The 19,638-nt window shown below is 46.6% G+C and overlaps 1 protein-coding gene across 1 annotated transcript; it reads right to left on the bottom strand.

The window, feature by feature from the left end:
* Positions 1 to 7,301: 7,301 nt before the first annotated feature.
* LOC142570849 (uncharacterized) lies at positions 7,302 to 16,835 on the bottom strand. The gene is made up of 6 exons (XM_075679164.1): positions 16,597 to 16,835; positions 15,764 to 15,834; positions 9,717 to 9,833; positions 7,918 to 7,956; positions 7,471 to 7,524; positions 7,302 to 7,382 (listed from the first exon to the last, which is right to left on the bottom strand). Exons 1-6 carry the CDS (start codon positions 16,730 to 16,732, stop codon positions 7,341 to 7,343), a joined length of 459 nt encoding a protein of 152 aa, XP_075535279.1. The 5' UTR covers positions 16,733 to 16,835; the 3' UTR covers positions 7,302 to 7,340.
* Between the last annotated feature and the right edge of the window lie 2,803 nt (positions 16,836 to 19,638).

The raw sequence follows: 19,638 nt of genomic DNA, 5'->3' as shown, positions 1-19,638 counted from the left end.
CTGCAGCAGACTTTTTCGAGCACCGTAGTAATAAAGCTCTAGATTCCAGAGCAGTTTGATCATTTCAATGGACGTCCCGCTGAAATAACAAAACTGCTAAAAAACCCTAGAGCGTTATTACCACAGTGATCAAATTTTCCGGAGATGTACCTTAACAGGTGTTTTCTTTAAATACCAATCAAATTTCAATTGATAAGCGTGGTTTTTTTCGAGATTATCTGTTTTTTTTTTTTTAACGGCGGTACCCGTTCAGCTATAGGCAGCGCCTAACAGACGCCCTCCTTCAGAGGGCGCTAAGTGTCCCGCGCACCTGTCTCGCATTTGGGGGCACGAGTTTCCAAAACCCGTTTCGAACTCCGAGCATGGTCCGCGGATATTATCAATGCACTGAAGTAATTCGCTTACGCACCGCCACGGATCGACAATATGAAACAGCGTCGACGCGTCGCCGCCTACTGGAAAAGTTACGGAAAATGATAGGAGAGTGCCCCCCCCCCCCCCAAAAAAAAAAGCCACTGGTTGGGAGTTTCATTTATTCGGTTTTGCTTAAACTGCGTTTACGGCTTTATACTGCTCAGAAACGTGGCGTTTTCCAAAGATGACGCGACAGTCGGGAGACTCCCACGCTGTTCACCACCACTGTTCACCAGCCAGCTGATTTGTGGCATAAATAACAGATGGCGCGGAAACTTGTTACCGGCTCTCATTACAAGCGCCCAGAGCTGCGTCGCCTGCAGCGGCCCAAGCGAGGCGTGGCCTGTGGTGAGACATCGTGTAGTTTTTGTTTGTTCACTAACTCGTTTGGTGTAGTGATATGCGCGCGCTTCCGCTGTTCGGAGCATGGCACTGTCTGTGTGTGTGCGCGCGCTAGCGAGTACCGCTTTCTCCCTTGCTGAAGTTCGCGGGATATCTCGTTGCTTGTCAGCCCATGAAAAATTACTGCTCGAGTGCCAGTGTCGTAGTAGCAGCTGTTAAGCATGTCGCTTTTTTTTTTTTACATTGACATGCTTTCACTGAAGTTACAGTCGCAATAAAAAAAATCAAAAGAGAAACAAGGTAAAACAAATGAAAAGCTGTAAACTGTTTCACATCTGTGTGCGTTCAGGATATCACTGAAACGGAATATAATGTACAGCTATGCTTACTTGAGCATATTTTAGTATCTTGTCCGTGTTCATGAACTTCAATTCCCGGCATTATTTCGGCCCGTGTCGTGACATGTTGCGGCGCTTCAGCCCGCAGGCTACACGCCATACTAGTTCTGCCACCAGGCTCACATCGCCAGATCCAATTAAAGGTTTCAGGCGTGTTTACTACACATTGCGCCACTTAATTTGGTGAGTGGTGGCAGCGCCGCCCGAAATTGATAAGGGCACTACTTTTAATGCCTTCTGGAACCTAAGCACACTTTTGTTTTATGCTGTAACTCTGCTTAAATGAAACGAAATGTTATTCACGTGACCGTCAACAATGTAATAAGGAGACTGGCGCACACGTGCACAAGGCATTTCATATTGTTTTCTTCTTAGATTAGCTTAGTGACCCCAAACACCATCACGAACCGATATCGCACAACTGCTGTAAGCTCAAACAGCGCGCTATTATTGCTTTATCACCGCTGTAGTACAACAGCGATGGGTAACTACAGCGACAAAATAATTTTTCGTTCTTGGAAACCAGCCGATCGTGTCTCTTTATTCGTAGCAGTCGCAATGAAAAAACGCGCCTTAAAGAGACACTGCTTAAAGCTGCGACCACAGTGAAAGCGTGCCATCCGGCTATTTAATATTTTGATAGCTGAAACAGTTCTCGACACGTTCGTTTCACCGCTTCAGCGCGCAACGGCGCGAATATTTGGTGATGCCTATAGGGTGCCTCGATGTCAGCGCCACCTCTAGCGCCAACAGCTACGGAGGGAAGAAAAGGGGGAGAGTGCCCTGCAAAGCCATGAAGAAGAGAGGAGGTGAGCGAAGGATGCAGAGAGCACAGTGACACAGTGGGCGCATGTTATCGCTGGTACATTAGTTGGCTACGCCAAATGCATTGCCAGATAGGCGAGTCGGCGCTCCTATATATTTTACTCTGTGGGCCAAACACTGTACAATCCACTGGTCTCAAAAGGTTAACAAAAAAGTTAAACGAAAAGAATAAAAAGAAAGCGGCGTCTTTGTTCCCTTCATTTCTTTCCTTCCTTTATCCGCTCAATAATAATAGTCTTCCGCACCAACAGGTATAACCACCAACCAAATAGCTACTTTCCATTCGAAAACATCGCAATCAGTAGTTTTCGGCTCGTTAAATATTTCTAGGTTATTTCTTTCCCCTGCTCAAAGTTGCAGCTCAAAATAAGAAAAAAGAAAATGCAATGCGTTTGAAAGTCCGCCGCGACAGCAGGAAAAAAAAAAGGAACAAAGTAACGAATGGGTGACTTCAATTTTCAAGGCATTATAGTGTCGCTGCTGATAAGAGCAATGACACATATTTTCGCAGTTCTAATCGAGCGGGCGCTGCAGTAGCTTACGGCGTCACGCGGCTGCTACCTCTAACGTCAGCCAATACTGATTAGGCTGCCAAGTCAGCCATATGTAGTAAATTGTTTGCAGGTAAATTGTTTGAATCCCTTTTGGAGAGCGCAGCTTTAGCACCCATGCTGGTGCGCGCGCTCATTGCACATTTATCTTTTCTTTTTCGTATTTCACACCCCAACTTTGAAACGCGTGAAAAATAAAAAAAATTCCTGGCTCGAAACTATTGAATATGATGTTTTCGAGTGGGAAGCACAATTTGGCATACAAATTTACTCTCCATTTGATCAGTGAGGCTGCCGTGATTCAGTCCTGGGATAAATTTTGACCACCTCGATTTCGTTATGTGCACATAATGCACGGTACACGGGCGTTTTTGCATTTCGCCCCCATCGAAATTCGGCGACCGCAGCCGGGCTTTGATACCGTGCCATCACGCTTAACCCCGCAACGTCCAAGACACTACACCACTACGGCGTGTGTTACACTAAAAGACAAATATAAAAAAATCACAGTTTAAAGTCGAAGCATCGATTGCGATTGCAATCAGCAGACAGCTATACGAAGTAAGGATAGTACTTCTATCGACCGTATATCAACTTGTAAACATTCGCTTGCTAACTAAATTATTAAGCATGGTGTCAGCGCGCATAGCAAACATGAACACATCACACACGATGACTGCGGACACTCGCTGTCAAAACGCTCGCGTGAGGAAACGCGGCAGCAGCAGCGAGTGAAGTGGCATTTATGCGGGCTATCGCTTCAACGCAAAGCGAGCGCCGAGGACACACAGGACGCAAAAAGCCACCACGAGAGGGAGAAGTGGTTCTTGAAAGGGTAAGGAAAGGTTAACGCTGTTTTCTGCAGCCCTTGCGGGAGCACGGCTCAGCGTCAACGGGGGTGGGGGGGTGGGGGGTAGTGGGAGCAACGGAGATAGGAGAGTAGAGGGTTAAAGTGTCGCCATGGCAGCGGCTGAGCAGTCCGGCAGGAAGGGCCCAGTGGGTCCGGTAGGAGTGGTGGTCTGGTGAAAGGCCAGGGGGCGGTGATCCAGCAGGAGCCAGATGATTGGGGCAGTTTGAGTAGCCTAGAGCGGTTTGGATAGCCGTGAGGCTATCCGTCTTCACGGCTATCCGTCTTTGCAGAAAATCCTAGAGTCTCGCCGAGAGCCCCGACAAGTCGAGGTACTCGACGACACTCAGGAGGGCTGGTAGGTCGCTACGACCAGGGAAGAGGATGTCTTCCTGTCGTGTAGAAGGAAGCCCCAGGCGTCGGAACTCCTGCAGGAGACGGTCACGCTGCTGCAGGTAGCTAGGCGCCACTACGAGCCGCCGACGTACCTAGACTGCTCCCAAGCAGACCGCTCTCAAGATACGGCCGCGCGACCGCGCGCAGCCGCCAGATGTGGATTTGTAGCCGGAGAGAACGCCGCGGCCCCCTCCCTCCCGTTCCCCGGCTCCTCGCAACGTTGGGTGCCTCGCACGCGAGAGAAGACGGCGCTTCCTCTTCGTATTCGTTCGCTTCGCGCGGGCGACATTGAGCCGCGAACGTCGGCTCCCTCGCACGCTTTCACTCGCACATACAGCGCACGGCGAAGGTGTTATCGCCCTTGTACTTTATATGGAGCCTCACGGCGACACCCACGCCGACGGTAGAAATGTGTCTGGAGTGTCCATATAATTTTTATCGCAATAAAAGCGTATTCGAAAAACAAGCAGCGGTTACTCTGGAACATTCGACGACTGATCTATAAATGCCGACGCGCTTGACCCGCTGATCAGATTTTGACGATCGCCGACTGTGTTCGCCGTTGTGGCCGTGTTTAAGTGCAGCCTGTTCATGTGGACACAGGTTCGCCCAATAAAAGTTAGTTTCGTCTTTCACAGTATTGCTATACTGTGTTCTTCGTACGTCACTCCACGTGACAATATGCCGACAACAGTTTGGCTGCATGGCTACCCACTGTAATCTAGACTTACCGAGGCGTCATTGAAAGAAGTCGAGCTGTCGGTCTTACGCGGCTAACATTAGTGCACGTTTACGTAGACTGCGTAGGGTTTCGTACGGCACTTTTGCACGATGCAGGGCAAGAAGTGCATGGGGCATAGAGCCGACTGTAGCAATAACGGCACGACTGCGTAAATTAAAAAAAAAAGCACTAGAAGGGCCCTCAATGGCAATGCTTCATTTCAGCAATGATTCTTAGTAAACATATCATTAGTGTCACGTGGCGAGAATGCTTCACAACTTTTCATGACTGCCTGTACTTGTGGGAGTAGATACGTTATTGCTCCGCGGTTTCGTCACTACACGAACGTTACTCGAATTTGTGTTTTATACGGTGCCTCGTGGTTTAGGGCACCGTATCTCCCCCTTCCACTCTGTTTCTCTTTTTATCCCTCTTAACCCTTCCCCCTGCGCAGGGTAGCCAACCGGAACTACCTCTGGTTAACCTCCCTGCCTTTCTCTGCATTATTTTCTCTTCTCTTTAGGGCGCATGGGCGTTTTCGCGACTTAAAATCATGCAGAACCCACGCACTGCTGGAATCGTTTTAAACGAAGCATTGGCGAATGCGCCGGCAAGACAAATGGCGCGTTTCTATAACAGCAGGCCCGCAGGAGACTCGACGAATGCGCCGCGAAACCGTCAGCCAAGGCTGCGGAAAAACGCGGCACGTCGCCACCATCGATCACGGAGAGAGAGAGAGAGAGCGGTGCTCTTCACTTATTTCTGAAGAATATGAACAATTAAATTCCTAATAATATGCGCTGTTTTTCGTTCCCATAAGCCTTGTATAACCCATAAAACCACGTTTGTCAGTTAACACTGAATATCCGATGATGTGCTGTAATGAATATTCATGCGGGAGCGCAGATCTATTTGTAAGAATAACAGTCTTTTTTTTTAATCTTGATTGCACGTATGTGCCAGTGAAATTTCTACATCCAGTCAGAGCTGTTTGGGAACCTCTAACAATTTAGTTGAGTCTATGAAAGTGTCTAAGTGTATACGTACGGTGTAAAACGGAAATTATACAGATTCAACGCACATCATGGAATCTATTTGAAGCGGTTGATCAGATGCCTTTAAATTTGCCCATTTGATTCCGGCTTGCTTGACCTAAAGGAAGCTGGCGCACGCGCATGCGCTCTCCGGCACCGGCGCTACGCAGTATGTGGCACTCGGGACGATCACTTCCAAGAACTAGTCAGCGCTGTCACGATATAAGTAAACATGTGATTGTGCCCTAATAGAGCACCATGCAGGCTGCTTGTACTGGGGGGCCGTTGTTCGGTGCTTCCTTTGGTGCATTTCCTTGTTGTTTTTTTTAAGTGGGCCCTATTTGAGAAAACAGCAGTAGCACCCAGCAGCGGCCACGGTCAAGAAAGTTCAGGAGGGTTCCTATATTACATATATATATATATATATATATATATATATATATATATATATATATATATACTACCACCTATGTCTCAAGCGCAGCCTCTAAATGTGGAATAAATGTGGATACGGAACACACTGGGCAACCTGCGCCACACGGCCTACTGGAAACAACACTAACGGAGGACAGAAACAAAAAAGAGACGCGAAACCAAGCACCCTCCATTCATCATGTTTCCAGCAACCTGCGTATAGCGCAGCTTACTCGGATATGCATCGAAGGCTGTAACTATAGCCCCCTGCGCATGCCTTGTACGAAACACTCGTTCCCGCAGGCAGGACGTGGCAGCCTCGTTCTGGTACTTCAACGGCACCGGCTGCACCAAGTGGACTTTCCCTCACGGGAGGTGCCCCGCCAGTCAGCCCGGCGTCTACAGGACCCTCGGCGAGTGCTCCCTCCAGTGCGTGGAGAACGGCGGGCCGTCGGAGGCCGACTCGCCCCGCTGCGGAGTTCCGGCGCCCGGAGAGTGCGGCCTGGAGCATCTGCGGTACCCGTACTTCGCGGACATGCAAGCCGAAGGCAGCGCCCGGTGCGTCAACGCGTCGCACGCGACGCTGCTCGACCGGCGTTGCCTCGTCGGAAACAACCAGTTCGAATCGGTGAAGGCCTGCCAGCGGGCGTGCCAGGGCTGAACGGCGTCCGTCGCAGCACCGCGCTGAACATTTCTCTTCCTTTTTTTTTTTTTCGGGAGGGGGTGGGGGAGGGGGCGCCGCTCAGTCTGCGCTGCAATTAAAAGGTGCTTGACAAACTGTGACCGGAGCCATGGAGTTGCCTTCAAATGGAGCAAAATTTAGCCGGACGAGGGGCCCGAATTCGCAACAATTGTTACTACGGAGCGCGAAAATGTTTTTATATTAGTAGCACGCAAAATTGACGGTCTCGGTCTACGTTAATTCCCGCCTCCGTGTTCATCTACGCGTGAGGTGCGAGACTGGCTAGACTGACTTTTCAGTTTTTACTTGATGCACCGCGTCTGAAGCCTGTGTCGCAACATGATTACTCGTCGTTGTCGCATTACGCGCAAAAATAGCGACACTGTCGAAGTGTTCGCGTTTAATTCTGACCACATATGGGATGCAAGCTGCAGTGCCAACACGTGCATCACGTCTAGCCTTTTTCTCCAGCCCGAAAAACGTGGTAAGAGGGCGGCGATTGCGACGGCGGCCAGGTTGTTGGCAGCAGTCACTATAGTTAACAGCTTCGCTGTGTGGTTGTGTTGGTAATGACAGACATCAAATTCCAAAGCCAAAGTCGACAACCCAACAAAATGAAAGCGGGTGCTTCAAATCCTAGCACTCGATAGATCCACTGAAACTACACTCTTGCAACGCAAGTTTTTTTTTTTTTTTTAATCCAGATCCGCTTGGTATTAAGTACGGAGCAGCTCATTCCATGTTGTCAGCATGCATACCTGAAAGCAACGAGAAAAGGCATAATAAACATTTTGTACAGGCACATTCTCTTGAACTGCCTAAGTATTTGTTTGAGCGTGTTCTTACAAGTCCGTCGCGAACAGCCCGCAGTTCCGTCGCTGAAAGTTTGGCGTAGGTCTTCTGAAGACATGAATAATAAACAACATATCGTCAATACCTATGTATAGGTATTGCCCTATACTTTGTCCCATCATCCCCATGTTTTTGTTGATTTGCGCTAACTGGCCATAGCTCCTATGGTCCGTAGTACACTATGTATACACTTGCTTGACGCAAGTGCCTGCTTAATTTAATGCAACCATGTTTATATTAAAAAATAAGAACTTATTATATAGGAACTCCGGAGAAACGGGTACGAAAAATGCATTCCTTACAGTAAAACCATTATCTATGTATGACATCTTCTATGGATGGCTGTAATTTCCTCTAGACACTGCGATATTGAAAGTGGTGATTCATGAAAGCGTTCACGGATGTCTATGAACGGACGTTACGCAGAAATCGGATACTTACCAGCATCTCCCTCTGTGTTTTCATCACGCAGTCGATGTACTGCGTTGAGAGAGAGAGAAAGTACAATCCCGTTCGCAGACGTAACTAACATGCACGACATGACAAGGCACAAATGTGTGACAGTCCATGTGCGCTTTAACTATAGTGACCTAATAATGTATTTGTCATAAAGGATAGCGTCTCTGTTCTTTTCCACGTTTTCCTTTCTCACTGTAAGGCCGAGAACACGGAGGTGACCGCCTATGACGTGAGGTATATTGCTAAGGGATGGATTGTACAACTTTCTTCAAATGTTGAGTGCGCATCAATAAAATGTTGCAAATTTGGCAGACTTAGAGACCGCTTCGACTTTGAACTAAAGTGTAGGCCTTTCGAAAGCAAGACAGTAGATATGTTGAACATGGTCGACACACAAAATCATGAGGCTGTAGAAATGTACAACGCGGAAGCACGCAGCCGAAAGTGAGCGGTTAGTTTGCGAGTGCCTCGCATTAATACGGAAATGCCAACATGCTAGAAAGTCGCTCTTGACACAACCTTAATTTTGGCGGATTTATGGCGTATGGCCCACGTGTAAAATCTGAAAATTGAAATTATTGGAGGCTGTACGAAGGACGTATAATTCGAGCAATTATGTGCTTTATAAAAGAGAGGGATTGTAGCAACACTTTCATTTTGGTAGCACCGATGACTGCATTAGAACACTTTTTCTACTTTCGTTTCATGTCAATCATGCAGAATCACGAATTACATTATGACTAACCGCCACGTAAGCGTGCACAATAAATTTGGCAAATGCACCCGGATGACTAGCTATTTCTAAAGCACACCCGCCGTCACCGTTCAGACTGCATGGCGACCCTGAAGTAAGATTGCGAACAGACACAGCAAAGCCTCTGCGCATCAAGCGAAATGAGCTGCTCTTGGTGACACTTGTCTTCCTGCTGTTTGCCATCACACGTTCATCGCGAAATGGGCTCTGCCAGAATTTGTTTCATAATCAGTGATTACTGAGATAACTTCGTGTTGGTAACACTGCGCCAACGCAAATATGTTGCCACGAAATACATTCTGTTTTATTCACTCATTCAGTGCACATTGCGACAGAATTTTTAAAAAGTACATTTTCTTCATGCCGGAAAGGTGCAATTTCTAATTACACATTTCAGGATGTGGTACGTGTAAACCAATGTTTATCACTGTCGATATAACGAATTCAATGCGGGCGCTTATTTTCTGTTTCAATTTTCAGGCCAGAACAGTTTTTTTTTTGATGGGCTGTAAGGGTGCTAGTTATACACGCACGTATTAACACCTTCACATGTGTGATTTGATTTGCGTTTCACCTCGAGGAGCGGACACGAGCGCCCTGCCCACAAGAATGCAGCATCCGGGCAACGCAGAGGTTCACAAGATCATGGAGACTCGAAGTTATATCAACAGTTAAAAGCGATGGCGAGCCGGGCAAGTTGGGTTATGTTCATAATAGACAGATCTCATATCAGTAAACGCGCAAAAAAACGAGAACGAGAAAGAGCAGAGAGCGTTCCTCCGTTTTCTTTATGTTTGTGTGTGTTGGTGCGCTTCAAACTCTGTTTATTATGATCAACAGCACGCAGTTAAGCAAGGGACGCCTGAACGCGCAGCCAAAGTTGCGACCTTCGTCCTGACGAAGAGAATTATGTGCTGTTGTCGAAACATTGGCTACAGCTTCAGACATCCCTTGTTCGACCAGTTGATCAGAACTGGGCGCGCGCGCGCGTGTCATTAGTGCATTCGAGTTTGAAATGAGTACGCACTGGTTGGAAGAGTCCCCGCTGCGCACAGAAGACGTCCCGGGGTCGTTGTTCGTTGGCCTCGGGCCCGGCAACTTGCTTCAGGCACTCGTTATTCCTGTGGTCGCTCAGGCTGGCAACCTCGTTTGCAGAAAAATAGAAGCGCGCATATACTGTAAACGCGATGACCTTGCTCTGCGCCGACCATCGGTAAATTGTCGGCATTGGTAGAGTGTGACAGAGGCGCCGACACGAAAAAAAAAAAAACGCTGTCACCGACAGTCGGCCGACCGAAATCGGTGTCGTGTTGACCTAGTGTGGGTGAGCCTTTAGGCCACCGCTTGGCATGCTCCGTTTATCGTCACGGGCACCTGTACCAGGATTATTTATTGCTTATATTTAGTGTAGCGATTTCGGCTTGTTGGTCTGACGTGTTCAGATTTGCACAGCGCAACTTAAGGCAAAGACGAGACACCGCACATTGACCTGTTTCGATATGCAATGTTAAACGTGTCTTTAGTTTTCCCCTTGCCAACTTCGGAATATCGCAGATGTTTTATGTTCGTATTGTTTAATCATATATTACACAGTGATCGAGTTCATGCGTACTGGCTACAGCTTTGCACTTTCTACGCACTGTCGTGCCATCTATATTGCCATAGCTACCAGGAAGCTGCTTGCGAGATGTATTCTCATGAACTTGTGCTTCGAGAACAAGTTCTATGATACTTGGCTTTCTGGTCCATTGCAGCACACGGCGTTAGCGTTGTACAAGCTCACACCAGATATGTTAACCAGGGGGCCTGAGTGGCGTTCCGTGTGGCTGCAACAGAAAGCCATAAATATGTCACACGTGGTTTCACTAGTCTCTCTCGATCATTAGTAGAAACGTATTTCGGCATGTACCGAAGAAGGCATATACAAAGAATATAGATGTATACAGAAGAAGTAAATTCATTACTAAATTTGGATTGTCAGAGTATAGGCTCGTAAAAGAAAGAAGAGCTCGCTGTTTCTTCTGAGAACAGAGACTCTGCATGCCGAAAACCAGACCTTAGGGAACAGAACTGCAGGCGGAGACGCCCGTCGCATTTCGCCATTAGTTGCGTCTGGCACACCGTATTTACTCGAATATAGGCCGGCTTCAATTCTTTGCCTCCCCCCCTCCCCCGCACCCCGGTTTTCAAAAGGTCTGAAAATTTAAGAAAATGAGTACGTATACCTCGAATTCTAGGTAACCTACATAAAGGTAAGCGACAACAACCACAAAAAGCAAATTACATTTATTACGAATATCCAGCGCTTGCCCCGCACTTGTCCCGGCACACTGTAGACAACGCTCCGCTGAACTTGGGTCCATATGCCAGTGCCTCACCAAGAGCTTATTTAAAAAAAAATGACTGTGCCCCCGACCAGGTTAATTATGCCATTTATTTCTTGACATACACGCTATGACATGCATGTGAGGGCCTTGATAGCATGGCATGGCATGGCATGTCATTCACATTATCTATGCATCTATGTCACGCCCCTCCCCCCCGCCCATGCCTATTTTGATTTATATGCACATGAACAAACGACCACGATAAAATACCATACCGGTAAAGGGACTTGTAACAGCTGAAATGTTCTGTGGCTGCCGATAGCAATGAATGTACAGTGATATTTTTCAGTGCTCGCGGTAAGGCCGTGTCATTTTTCAAGCTGCGACGGCTTTTAACGAAATCCTCGAATCTAAGCTCACCTAGGAGTTTTGTAAGTAAGTTTTAAAAAAAAAACTATTGGCCTAGATTCGGATAAAAGCTTTAATCTGTATGCGGCAAAGATTAACCGACTGTAGTTAGTCGTAGTTAAAAAGAAGAGTTACAATATACAAGAAAGTCGGTAACAACTCAACGTTGTAACACTTCTAAGGCTTTGTCGCAGCGCTATAAAGAAATGTCAATATATCTTGAAGCAGCCAGCAAATGCAGGTTGTCGCATTTTCTTCGTGTGCACTGCCACCTCAGTTTGCACTCGAAGAAGACTGAGAAACTCAAAATACTGTGGTAGAACTGCGATTGTCTCCACCAGTTACCTCGTCATTTGCTACCAAGCGGATGCTCAGAGAGTTCACCAAGGGCGATATACCATACTCTGTTAGCATAATTAGTTCTGTTAGATCTGTTAGCGTGATATTATACTCACTAGCCTCACTTCGCGTTAAACTACAGTACAAAAGAAGGCTAACCAACGATAGTGTTGCGTTACGTTTTTAGGGTTCCAAACATATGGTCTCGACTCGGCGCTCATAACTGACTCGGCCAAATGGTGCGTAGGCCATTTTTTAAAAATAATTTGCAAGTGTGCTTCTCTGCGGCCCACATTTGCCCAACTAATGATGGCGGGAACGGTCATTGTTCGAATAGAGACGAAGTCAAAAGACAAATCCCAGCCCATGCTGGGGTTTGTCTCCGACGCATGCTCTCATCAAGGGAGTCACATGTACATTTTCAATGAAAAAATACAAGCAATCTGTTCTTCTTGCACACGTTGTTTGCAAAAATGACAACGCAGCCAGTAGTTGAACAAAATGCCTCGCGGGTGAGCTGGTCGCTATATAACGCTTCTCAGCTATCTGACGAGTCTGTTTAGAAACACCCCGTAATTATACTATCACTGAATCCACACTCAACCCTTTACTGCACAATTTTTTGTTTCCTCAAAATATTATTCATGGAGTTGTAGGGAAGCATAATAGTATCTGTACTCCCATGGAAACTTACTTTAGCGAATGTCTGTGGTTTCAATTTGCAGAAAAAGGGTATGTTGCATATTTACAACAATGTGCAAATAAAGAAGTTGAAAGTAAAAGATTCATACTCAGATGCTTATTTGCACGAGACAATCATTGGTGCACCTATGATTTAGTGTGGAACAAAAAGAAGCACTTGTACATGCTTGTGCAGCACAGGTGGTTCCCACACTTCGTGCAGTGCGTCATGCAGATTCCCGTCCAGCCAGGAAACAATGCAGTGTTTTCGGGTTATTGTCAAAATGTAGAACATCGAAGCACAGACGTAAAGCTGTGCCCGTGACGACGTGACACGGCAACGTGCGGAGGCACAGCGTACTTTTGAAAAGAAAAAAGGAAATTCGACCAGAGAACATCTTGTCCACATATTGAATCGAAACGGACTTACACTCGTGGCTGTCGTGACTAATTGAATAGTCACTGCCTTCACTATCAGGAGGAATTGCTGGGCCATACCAGCGTTTCGGAGCCATTTCACTATTCCGAAGAAAATAAACCATGTACACGTTGTTGCATTTGTGCAACATAGCAACGTTCTGTCGCCAGGAAAAAACTATTCCGAAATTACAATGTTTTTTTGAGCCTACAGAGTCAGCAGGATGTGGGGCATAGCGTAACAATTTTTTTTTGCGCTTTGTCTTATGGAGAAATACATTTACAATTTGTAAAACTTACCTATATCACTGCTCGTGGGCGCGCGCAGCCTCCGCCACGTTTGTTTTGGTGGAAGATGCAAAGAATTAGCACAGATTGCAACACAAAGTGCCGCGTTTTACAGACCAATGTTGCGGATATGCAACAACGTGTACAGGAAGCTCCAAACTGACCTTGCTCCGGTTTTTAACGCCGTTCATTAGAATGTTGCGTAAATGCAACAAGGTGCAGTAAAGGGTTAAGGTGCCCGATTACTAAATTGTAGGTTGTATTGAGCGACTATTTCAGTCAACCGGCAGGTATGTGCTCTGCCTGATGGACTTGAGTAAGAACGCCGGGTTCACATACGTCTCAGGCTATTAGTACGCCAGGTAATGACCTTATAAAAAAAACATACAAAAAATTCACCGTCAACGCAAATTTCTTGAAATTCAACTACTAGCTCCCAGCCATGTCACAGCGACGGAGCCTGGCGATGTTGTGTATAGAATAATAAATAAGAATTACTTTTCATTCTAAAGCGAGTTTAAACATCAGCAGCTGTTGAAACAAATTTTTCTCAAGAAACAAGAGAAATTTACAAAATATCAGACAGTTTTAGAATAGCGTTTGTCGCCTTACGTACGTTAAACGTGAGCACCTTTGCGGAACGTTACGGTGCGTGTCCTTTCAAGTCTTTTAGTTTACCTTACGGAAACATAAACGTAAAGAAAACGTTATAAAATAGGGTGCCGTCTGGTGCCTCGTGCCAGACGCATCGAAGCCAAGACGATCCATTAGCTATCATTCTGCTGTTGCTATGTGGGCGCGACTCGTTAGGCGTACGGGCGCCAGAATCGCGAAACCAACTCATAAAATGGACGCACTATACACTCATAACTAACCTTTCGGGTGAGTTTAGAGGAAGTGAAAGCTCATTACAATAGTTACTGGCGACCAACGCGAGTGAGAGCGTAGCCATCACGAGAATTCACGCTGAAGCGGGAGCCATGTGTGCCGCCATGTTCGACAACGTTATTTCTTAGCGTCCCTAAACGTTACGGACGTTAAACTCGCCAAATAACGTACATTATCATAGCACATGTAAACCGCAGAAACCCAATAACGTTCCCAGCATGCGCAGTGAGGACGACGGTTTTTCGTCACGTACGTAATGCTTTTACGTTCGGTTGCAGACGCTAAGCTCAAACTGTCTGTTATGTCACGGAACACAGGACAAACTGCAGACGTAATTGTCACAGCGGTAAGAAATTTGGATGGAAAAGGGTTGTTGGCCTCGCTATATTTTCTCTGCTTTATTGAGTCATCTTTCACACATGCGCAGATATTAAATAACAAGACGGTCGTCCACATGAAAGTGGTTCGAAGTTGGAAAGTGAAGGGCATGGGTTTAGCAGAAAGAAAACTTTTCAGATAAAAAATTGACTGCGAAAGTGGATAGCCAGCGAAGCTGTTAGAAAACCACACAAATGCCGTCGATAGGGATATGAAATGTTTTCTTCTGCCTAGTCTTAGCACGACACCGTTGCTGAGCACTACGATTTTGCACTCTTCGACGCTCATCGCATTGACGCTGCTCTTCGGGAGTCTTTGTGTGGTCGACCTATAGCGGTCTTGCAATGAAATGAATGAGTTGCTAGGCAGGTCTCCCTTTAATATATGACGTTTCGTGACGTCACTCACCGACTCTTATGCTGCTGTTACCCCGACCCGCCGTGGTTGCTCAGTGACTATGGTGTTGGGCTGCTGAGCACGAGGTCGCGGGATCGAATCCCGGCCACGGCGGCTGCATTTCGATGGGGGCGAAATGCGAAAACACCCGTGTGCTTAGATTTAGGTGCACGTTAAAGAACCCCAGGTGGTCAAAATTTCCGGGGTCCTCCAGTACGGCGTGCCTCATAATCAGAAAGTGGTTTTGGCACGTAAAACCCCTAATATTAATTAACTGTTACCCCTTTCCCACCGAAGCAGCATATGCAGCCGTAATCTTTACCGGAAAACACACGTGGATAGACGGAAAGTGCCTCGCATTGTTCACAGGCACCTTATCACCTTATCATCCATCATGCGGTTTGGTCGCTTGCTTTGTGCTTTTCTTTATTGAAATGAATACTGAGCTGTGTGTTGTATCGCTGATTCCAAAGGAGATGCGCACTTTTCTTCATTCCTTTTTTTTTTTTTTTTTTTTTTGCTGACGGACACGGAAAACTCCGACCAACCAGTGGCTAAGTGCTTCGCTGTAAAAAAATGTTCCAAATACTGCACCATTGCCAGCACCATCCAACCCAGCACTATCGCCATGTCGTGGCAGTCGCTCTATGAAATGGACTAACCAGTACGCTTTGCACAAAATAAGGCGATAACTTATTTAGTGATAAGTATACAGGAGCGGGGACATTGAATAAGTAAACAAACTGTATGGAAATCCGCAAGGTCCACCTCGTCTGGGATTTCAGGAGAATTTATTTGCTCATTCAGATATGGAAATGGCTCAAAAAGCACATTTTCTACCAGTCTCTATATGTAGATTATATAGAGCATTTCCTTTTTCGTTTTTTTTTTCGTCTTTTTTTTTTTTTTTTTGAAGCACGTATAAAACAGGCCGTTCTGCGCCGTCACTCACCGATTGCGGAAACATTTCTTCGCATTTCTTAGTAGTGTTCCTCAGCTGATCGTTCACATCTGGGGGGAGGTCTGAAAAGAGAAACGCCTTCCTAGTGGTTGCTCATAATAGGCGTTCTTTGCACACACGACACATAGTACCACTTCAAAATAGTTCGTAAAAGTAATGTACAGTAAAGCTGTGCATCATTCCTTTAGGCGAGACTATAATAAAGGGAAAGAGAGGACTGAAGAAAAAAGTTACTTTGATTGTGCAGGAAAGTTGTTTATAGACAAACGTGTTGCCTCTGAGGGCGCAGTCGTCCTTCATTGCACGGGAGCAGCTAACAAGTCTGACTTCGAGAATACAAAGCGCTCCACATATCTACTGAATGGAGAGAGTAGACTCAGAATACTTGAATATGATGTGTCATTTCTATCTTCGTGACACGACTCGCCATTCTTGATCACACCTATTTCAAATCTGATCGCGGTACACACGTACGAGCAGAACACGTACAAAATTAGGAATTTGAGTTCTTTCCACGTGATACATCGGTTTCTCGAACATAGTACACATTTAATCTATAAAACTTAGAAGCTCTACATGGCCGGTCGTTCTCCAACCGTAACTCAAGTGGCCGGCTTTGCGCTTCACGAGCACTCTCGACGTACTAGCCCGAACAACAGAAGGAGCTATGCTACACTTGGAAGATGGGAGTGCTGATTAACCGTATCGAGGCCAAGGCTAAAAAAGGGCTCGAAAGACAGATCCTGTGTAGCGCCGTATCTTCTTGTCTCTCGCTGAGATTTATATACGGCTAAACGACACTAATTGGAGCGCTTCAAACTGACCGCAGATGACATCCAACGCAGTGCGCCCTGGCGCCACACTCGCACCGAGAGCGAGTTTTTTCGCCCGCGGGTCGAGGGACAGCAGCACGACGACGACCATCGCAGCACCGGACGGCAGCCACCGAGAAGACGACATGTCTGCGTCTCCCTCTTCGTTCCAGATGTACTGCGCTCCTGGAACGCTCTCGATCGCCGCAGCCCGACTCACACCGCTGCACGTGCAAGAAGTCGGGAGACGAGGAAAGCGCGCCCGCGGTGCGGTGCCGAAATTTTATACGAGCGGCCGCCTCGAAAGGAAGGACAAAGATCATTAGGCGTCTGTGTGAACAGCTGCAGCCGCGCTCGCGGGGGTTGAGCGATCCGTATATGGCACAACGCTGAGCGCACCAATGCGCCGAGCACCGCGGCAACTCACACACCGCATTCACATACAGATGCTCGATCCGCGTCGCGCGCGCGGACGCGGGAGAAAGTGGGACGATGCCGCGTCCGCAAACACTTCCTTTCTCCGCAGCCCGTTGATCGACTAGCTGTCTGCAGGAGCTGCTGGACAAAGTTTTCGTGCTCGATTCTATTTTTTTTTAAGTCGGAACAAAAACGAAACGCACAACAGGGTTCCGTCAGAAAGGGCAGTGATCTCGAGAACAGAGTTGCAAGCGGTCCGTGAAACGTAGGCCGACGGGTCGGCGCAGTGTTTCCCGCAGAACTGCTTACGATTGTACAGCAGCGCTGCTTTAGGAAGTGTTCTGCGCGCCGAGATCTTGGTCAACAGTTCCTGCTCTATATCTGCGCGCTACCAAAACGCCTTCGGAGGAAGCTCGCCCTAGTTTTCGCACAATCTTACATAGCCATTTTCACCTGGGCGCTTCGAGTCCGTCTGGCAACGCGGCAAGTTTTCGGATCATGAAGAAGTTCATGTACCGTTGTGCTTTTGCTAAATTTGGTATAGTTAGAAGTCCTGATACATCTATGACATCACGCTGGAACGCCTCGGCGACGTAAAAAAAAAAAGCAAGAACAGAATTCTCGTCGTCAGTGTAGTTCGAACCAACGACACCCGACTGTGGTATACATGACATTGAAGCAGCGCACTTCCATCTGTCACGTACACGCGCACAAGGAAAGGACATACATAGGCGCTGGACTGCAACTACTGCTTTATCGCTCAAAGTCCCGCCTTTTATAGTGTGCCTTGAGAAGCGCACGTGTTCTGACGGCAGTGGCGTGCACAAGACCCAGAGTAACACACACAAAAGAAATAAAGAATAAAAAACACAGGCCCTCTACAATTGCTCCACAGGCGGTTTCCTATTCATTGATACATCCGAAACATAAAACAGAGGATATCATAATCTGGAGAACAAAAATCTCGCTGCATACTCACTCAGACGTCAGGCAAACACGCCTGCGCGCACACATGAGTCCAACAATTGCATCCGGTATGGCGGCAGTTTAAAAAGCTCGAGCTTTAACAAAGGAGCTCGAGTCTTTGCAGAAACGTCTGGTATATATACTATGTTTGTTCGAAAATTTCCTTGCAGGCCTCGTATGAGGCATTGGGTGAGAGGGGCGTCTTTGCAAAAAATAAATGGGGACCGACCACTCCATAAAATACGTACATAACAAACATTCATATTAAATATACATGACAATAACGTACACGCATCATATTTTAGAAGCGTTAGAGCACATTGCAGAAGAAAAAGTAAAAAATGTTTGTATACTTATTAGACAAACGAATATAAAATGATACAGTTGATAACGCAAACAAAAATACAGCGCCAAAGTAGGCACTCTAGGGTCGGTGAAGAAAGGATGATAAAGATATAAGAATAAAGTCACCATTAGAATGAACTCGAAAATACAACAAAACAGCGTACTAAATGCCCAAAACTGAAAAAAGAAGTATCATCATGTTGTTTGTCGTCGTTAGGTAGGGATATGTGAACTTCTGAGCTGGTGGAATAGATCACTATTTGTTTCGGAGACCATGAAATCAAGAAGAGCGTTCCGTAATCGAATGGCATGTGAAAGCGCCGAGCAAATGGTTTCGACTCCACTTATGATCCTGTTTAACATATAGACCCTTGAGCTGTTGGGACTATTGCTCAACGCTTGCGTTGTTGCAAATTAGCACTGTTTCGCTGTGTTCTATGGGTGGTCTCCTATATTTTCCTGAAAAATAAAAGTTCCAGTGTTCGTTGCAGGTTTATTTTCAGGATATGATTGTTTTGGCTACGCGTAATTGTCTATTAAATGGTTCAAGATCTACAAGATTTTTGTGATTCTCTTTCTTGACATGTTGTACAAGTCCTCCAATGTAACTGATTTTAATTTCAACAGGTAAGTTCGCGTTCTTCAGCGCTAAAGTCCATAGAAATTTTCAGATTTATTATTAATTATAATTTGGAATATTCCTGACATTTCTTGGCCAATCCCCCACAGCCGGTCGGAACCACATGCTCGATAAGAAACAAAAACTAGAATCTTTATTCGATGTTGCTCACTCGGACATCGTTGCAGAGCGCGTGCTGCGAAAGACGCTCGCTGAGCGAGATGCGATAGAGGTGGAGATGCTGCAACTACGCGGCAAACACGCGGTCTGGCAACAATGAACAGTGGCGCACACAATCAGATCTGTTGCGTGAGCGAGTAGCCAAAGTCGAGAGAAGATGCGGTGAAAGGCGAGAAGAAGATTCCGCAGCAGTAGATGTCTTTGTAGACACCTGCTGCTGCTGTCATGCTGTGTTAGTTGATCTGCACGCAGCCGGCAGCAAATTCTGAAAGCAAAAGATAGATGTTTATTTTCGTTTTTTTTTTTCTTGCACATAGTGTTCTTAGGGTGGCACGTGCTCTCAACGCGCTGTATCCCAATTGCCCCCTTCAAGAATCCGACAAGCATGCGCCGCTGCAATGCGTCGTTGCTAGGGTGTTTCGGAGGGCCGTGTATGCTGGTTTCCTGGCCTTGGAGGTAACAGCTTTATTACATCCGGTCACTGCTCACGTGGTCGCTTCGCGCGACATTTAATTGCTGCGGGGGCC

This window comes from Dermacentor variabilis, chromosome 1 (assembly GCF_050947875.1).
Source record: "Dermacentor variabilis isolate Ectoservices chromosome 1, ASM5094787v1, whole genome shotgun sequence".
In the NCBI taxonomy this organism is placed as follows: Eukaryota; Metazoa; Arthropoda; class Arachnida; order Ixodida; family Ixodidae; genus Dermacentor; species Dermacentor variabilis.
This window is presented reverse-complemented; position numbering and strand designations above follow the sequence as displayed.

Excerpts from the sequence above, each read along its gene's own strand:
- LOC142570849 (XM_075679164.1), bottom strand. The coding sequence starts at position 16,732 with ATGTCGTCTTCTCGGTGGCTGCCGTCCGGTGCTGCGATGGTCGTCGTC. Across the intron at positions 9,834-15,763 it reads AAGAAATGTTTCCGCAATCG|GTTGCCAGCCTGAGCGACCA; the intron begins GTGAGTGACGGC and ends TCTGCAAACGAG. Across the intron at positions 7,957-9,716 it reads AGCGGGGACTCTTCCAACCA|TACATCGACTGCGTGATGAA; the intron begins GTGCGTACTCAT and ends CTCTCAACGCAG.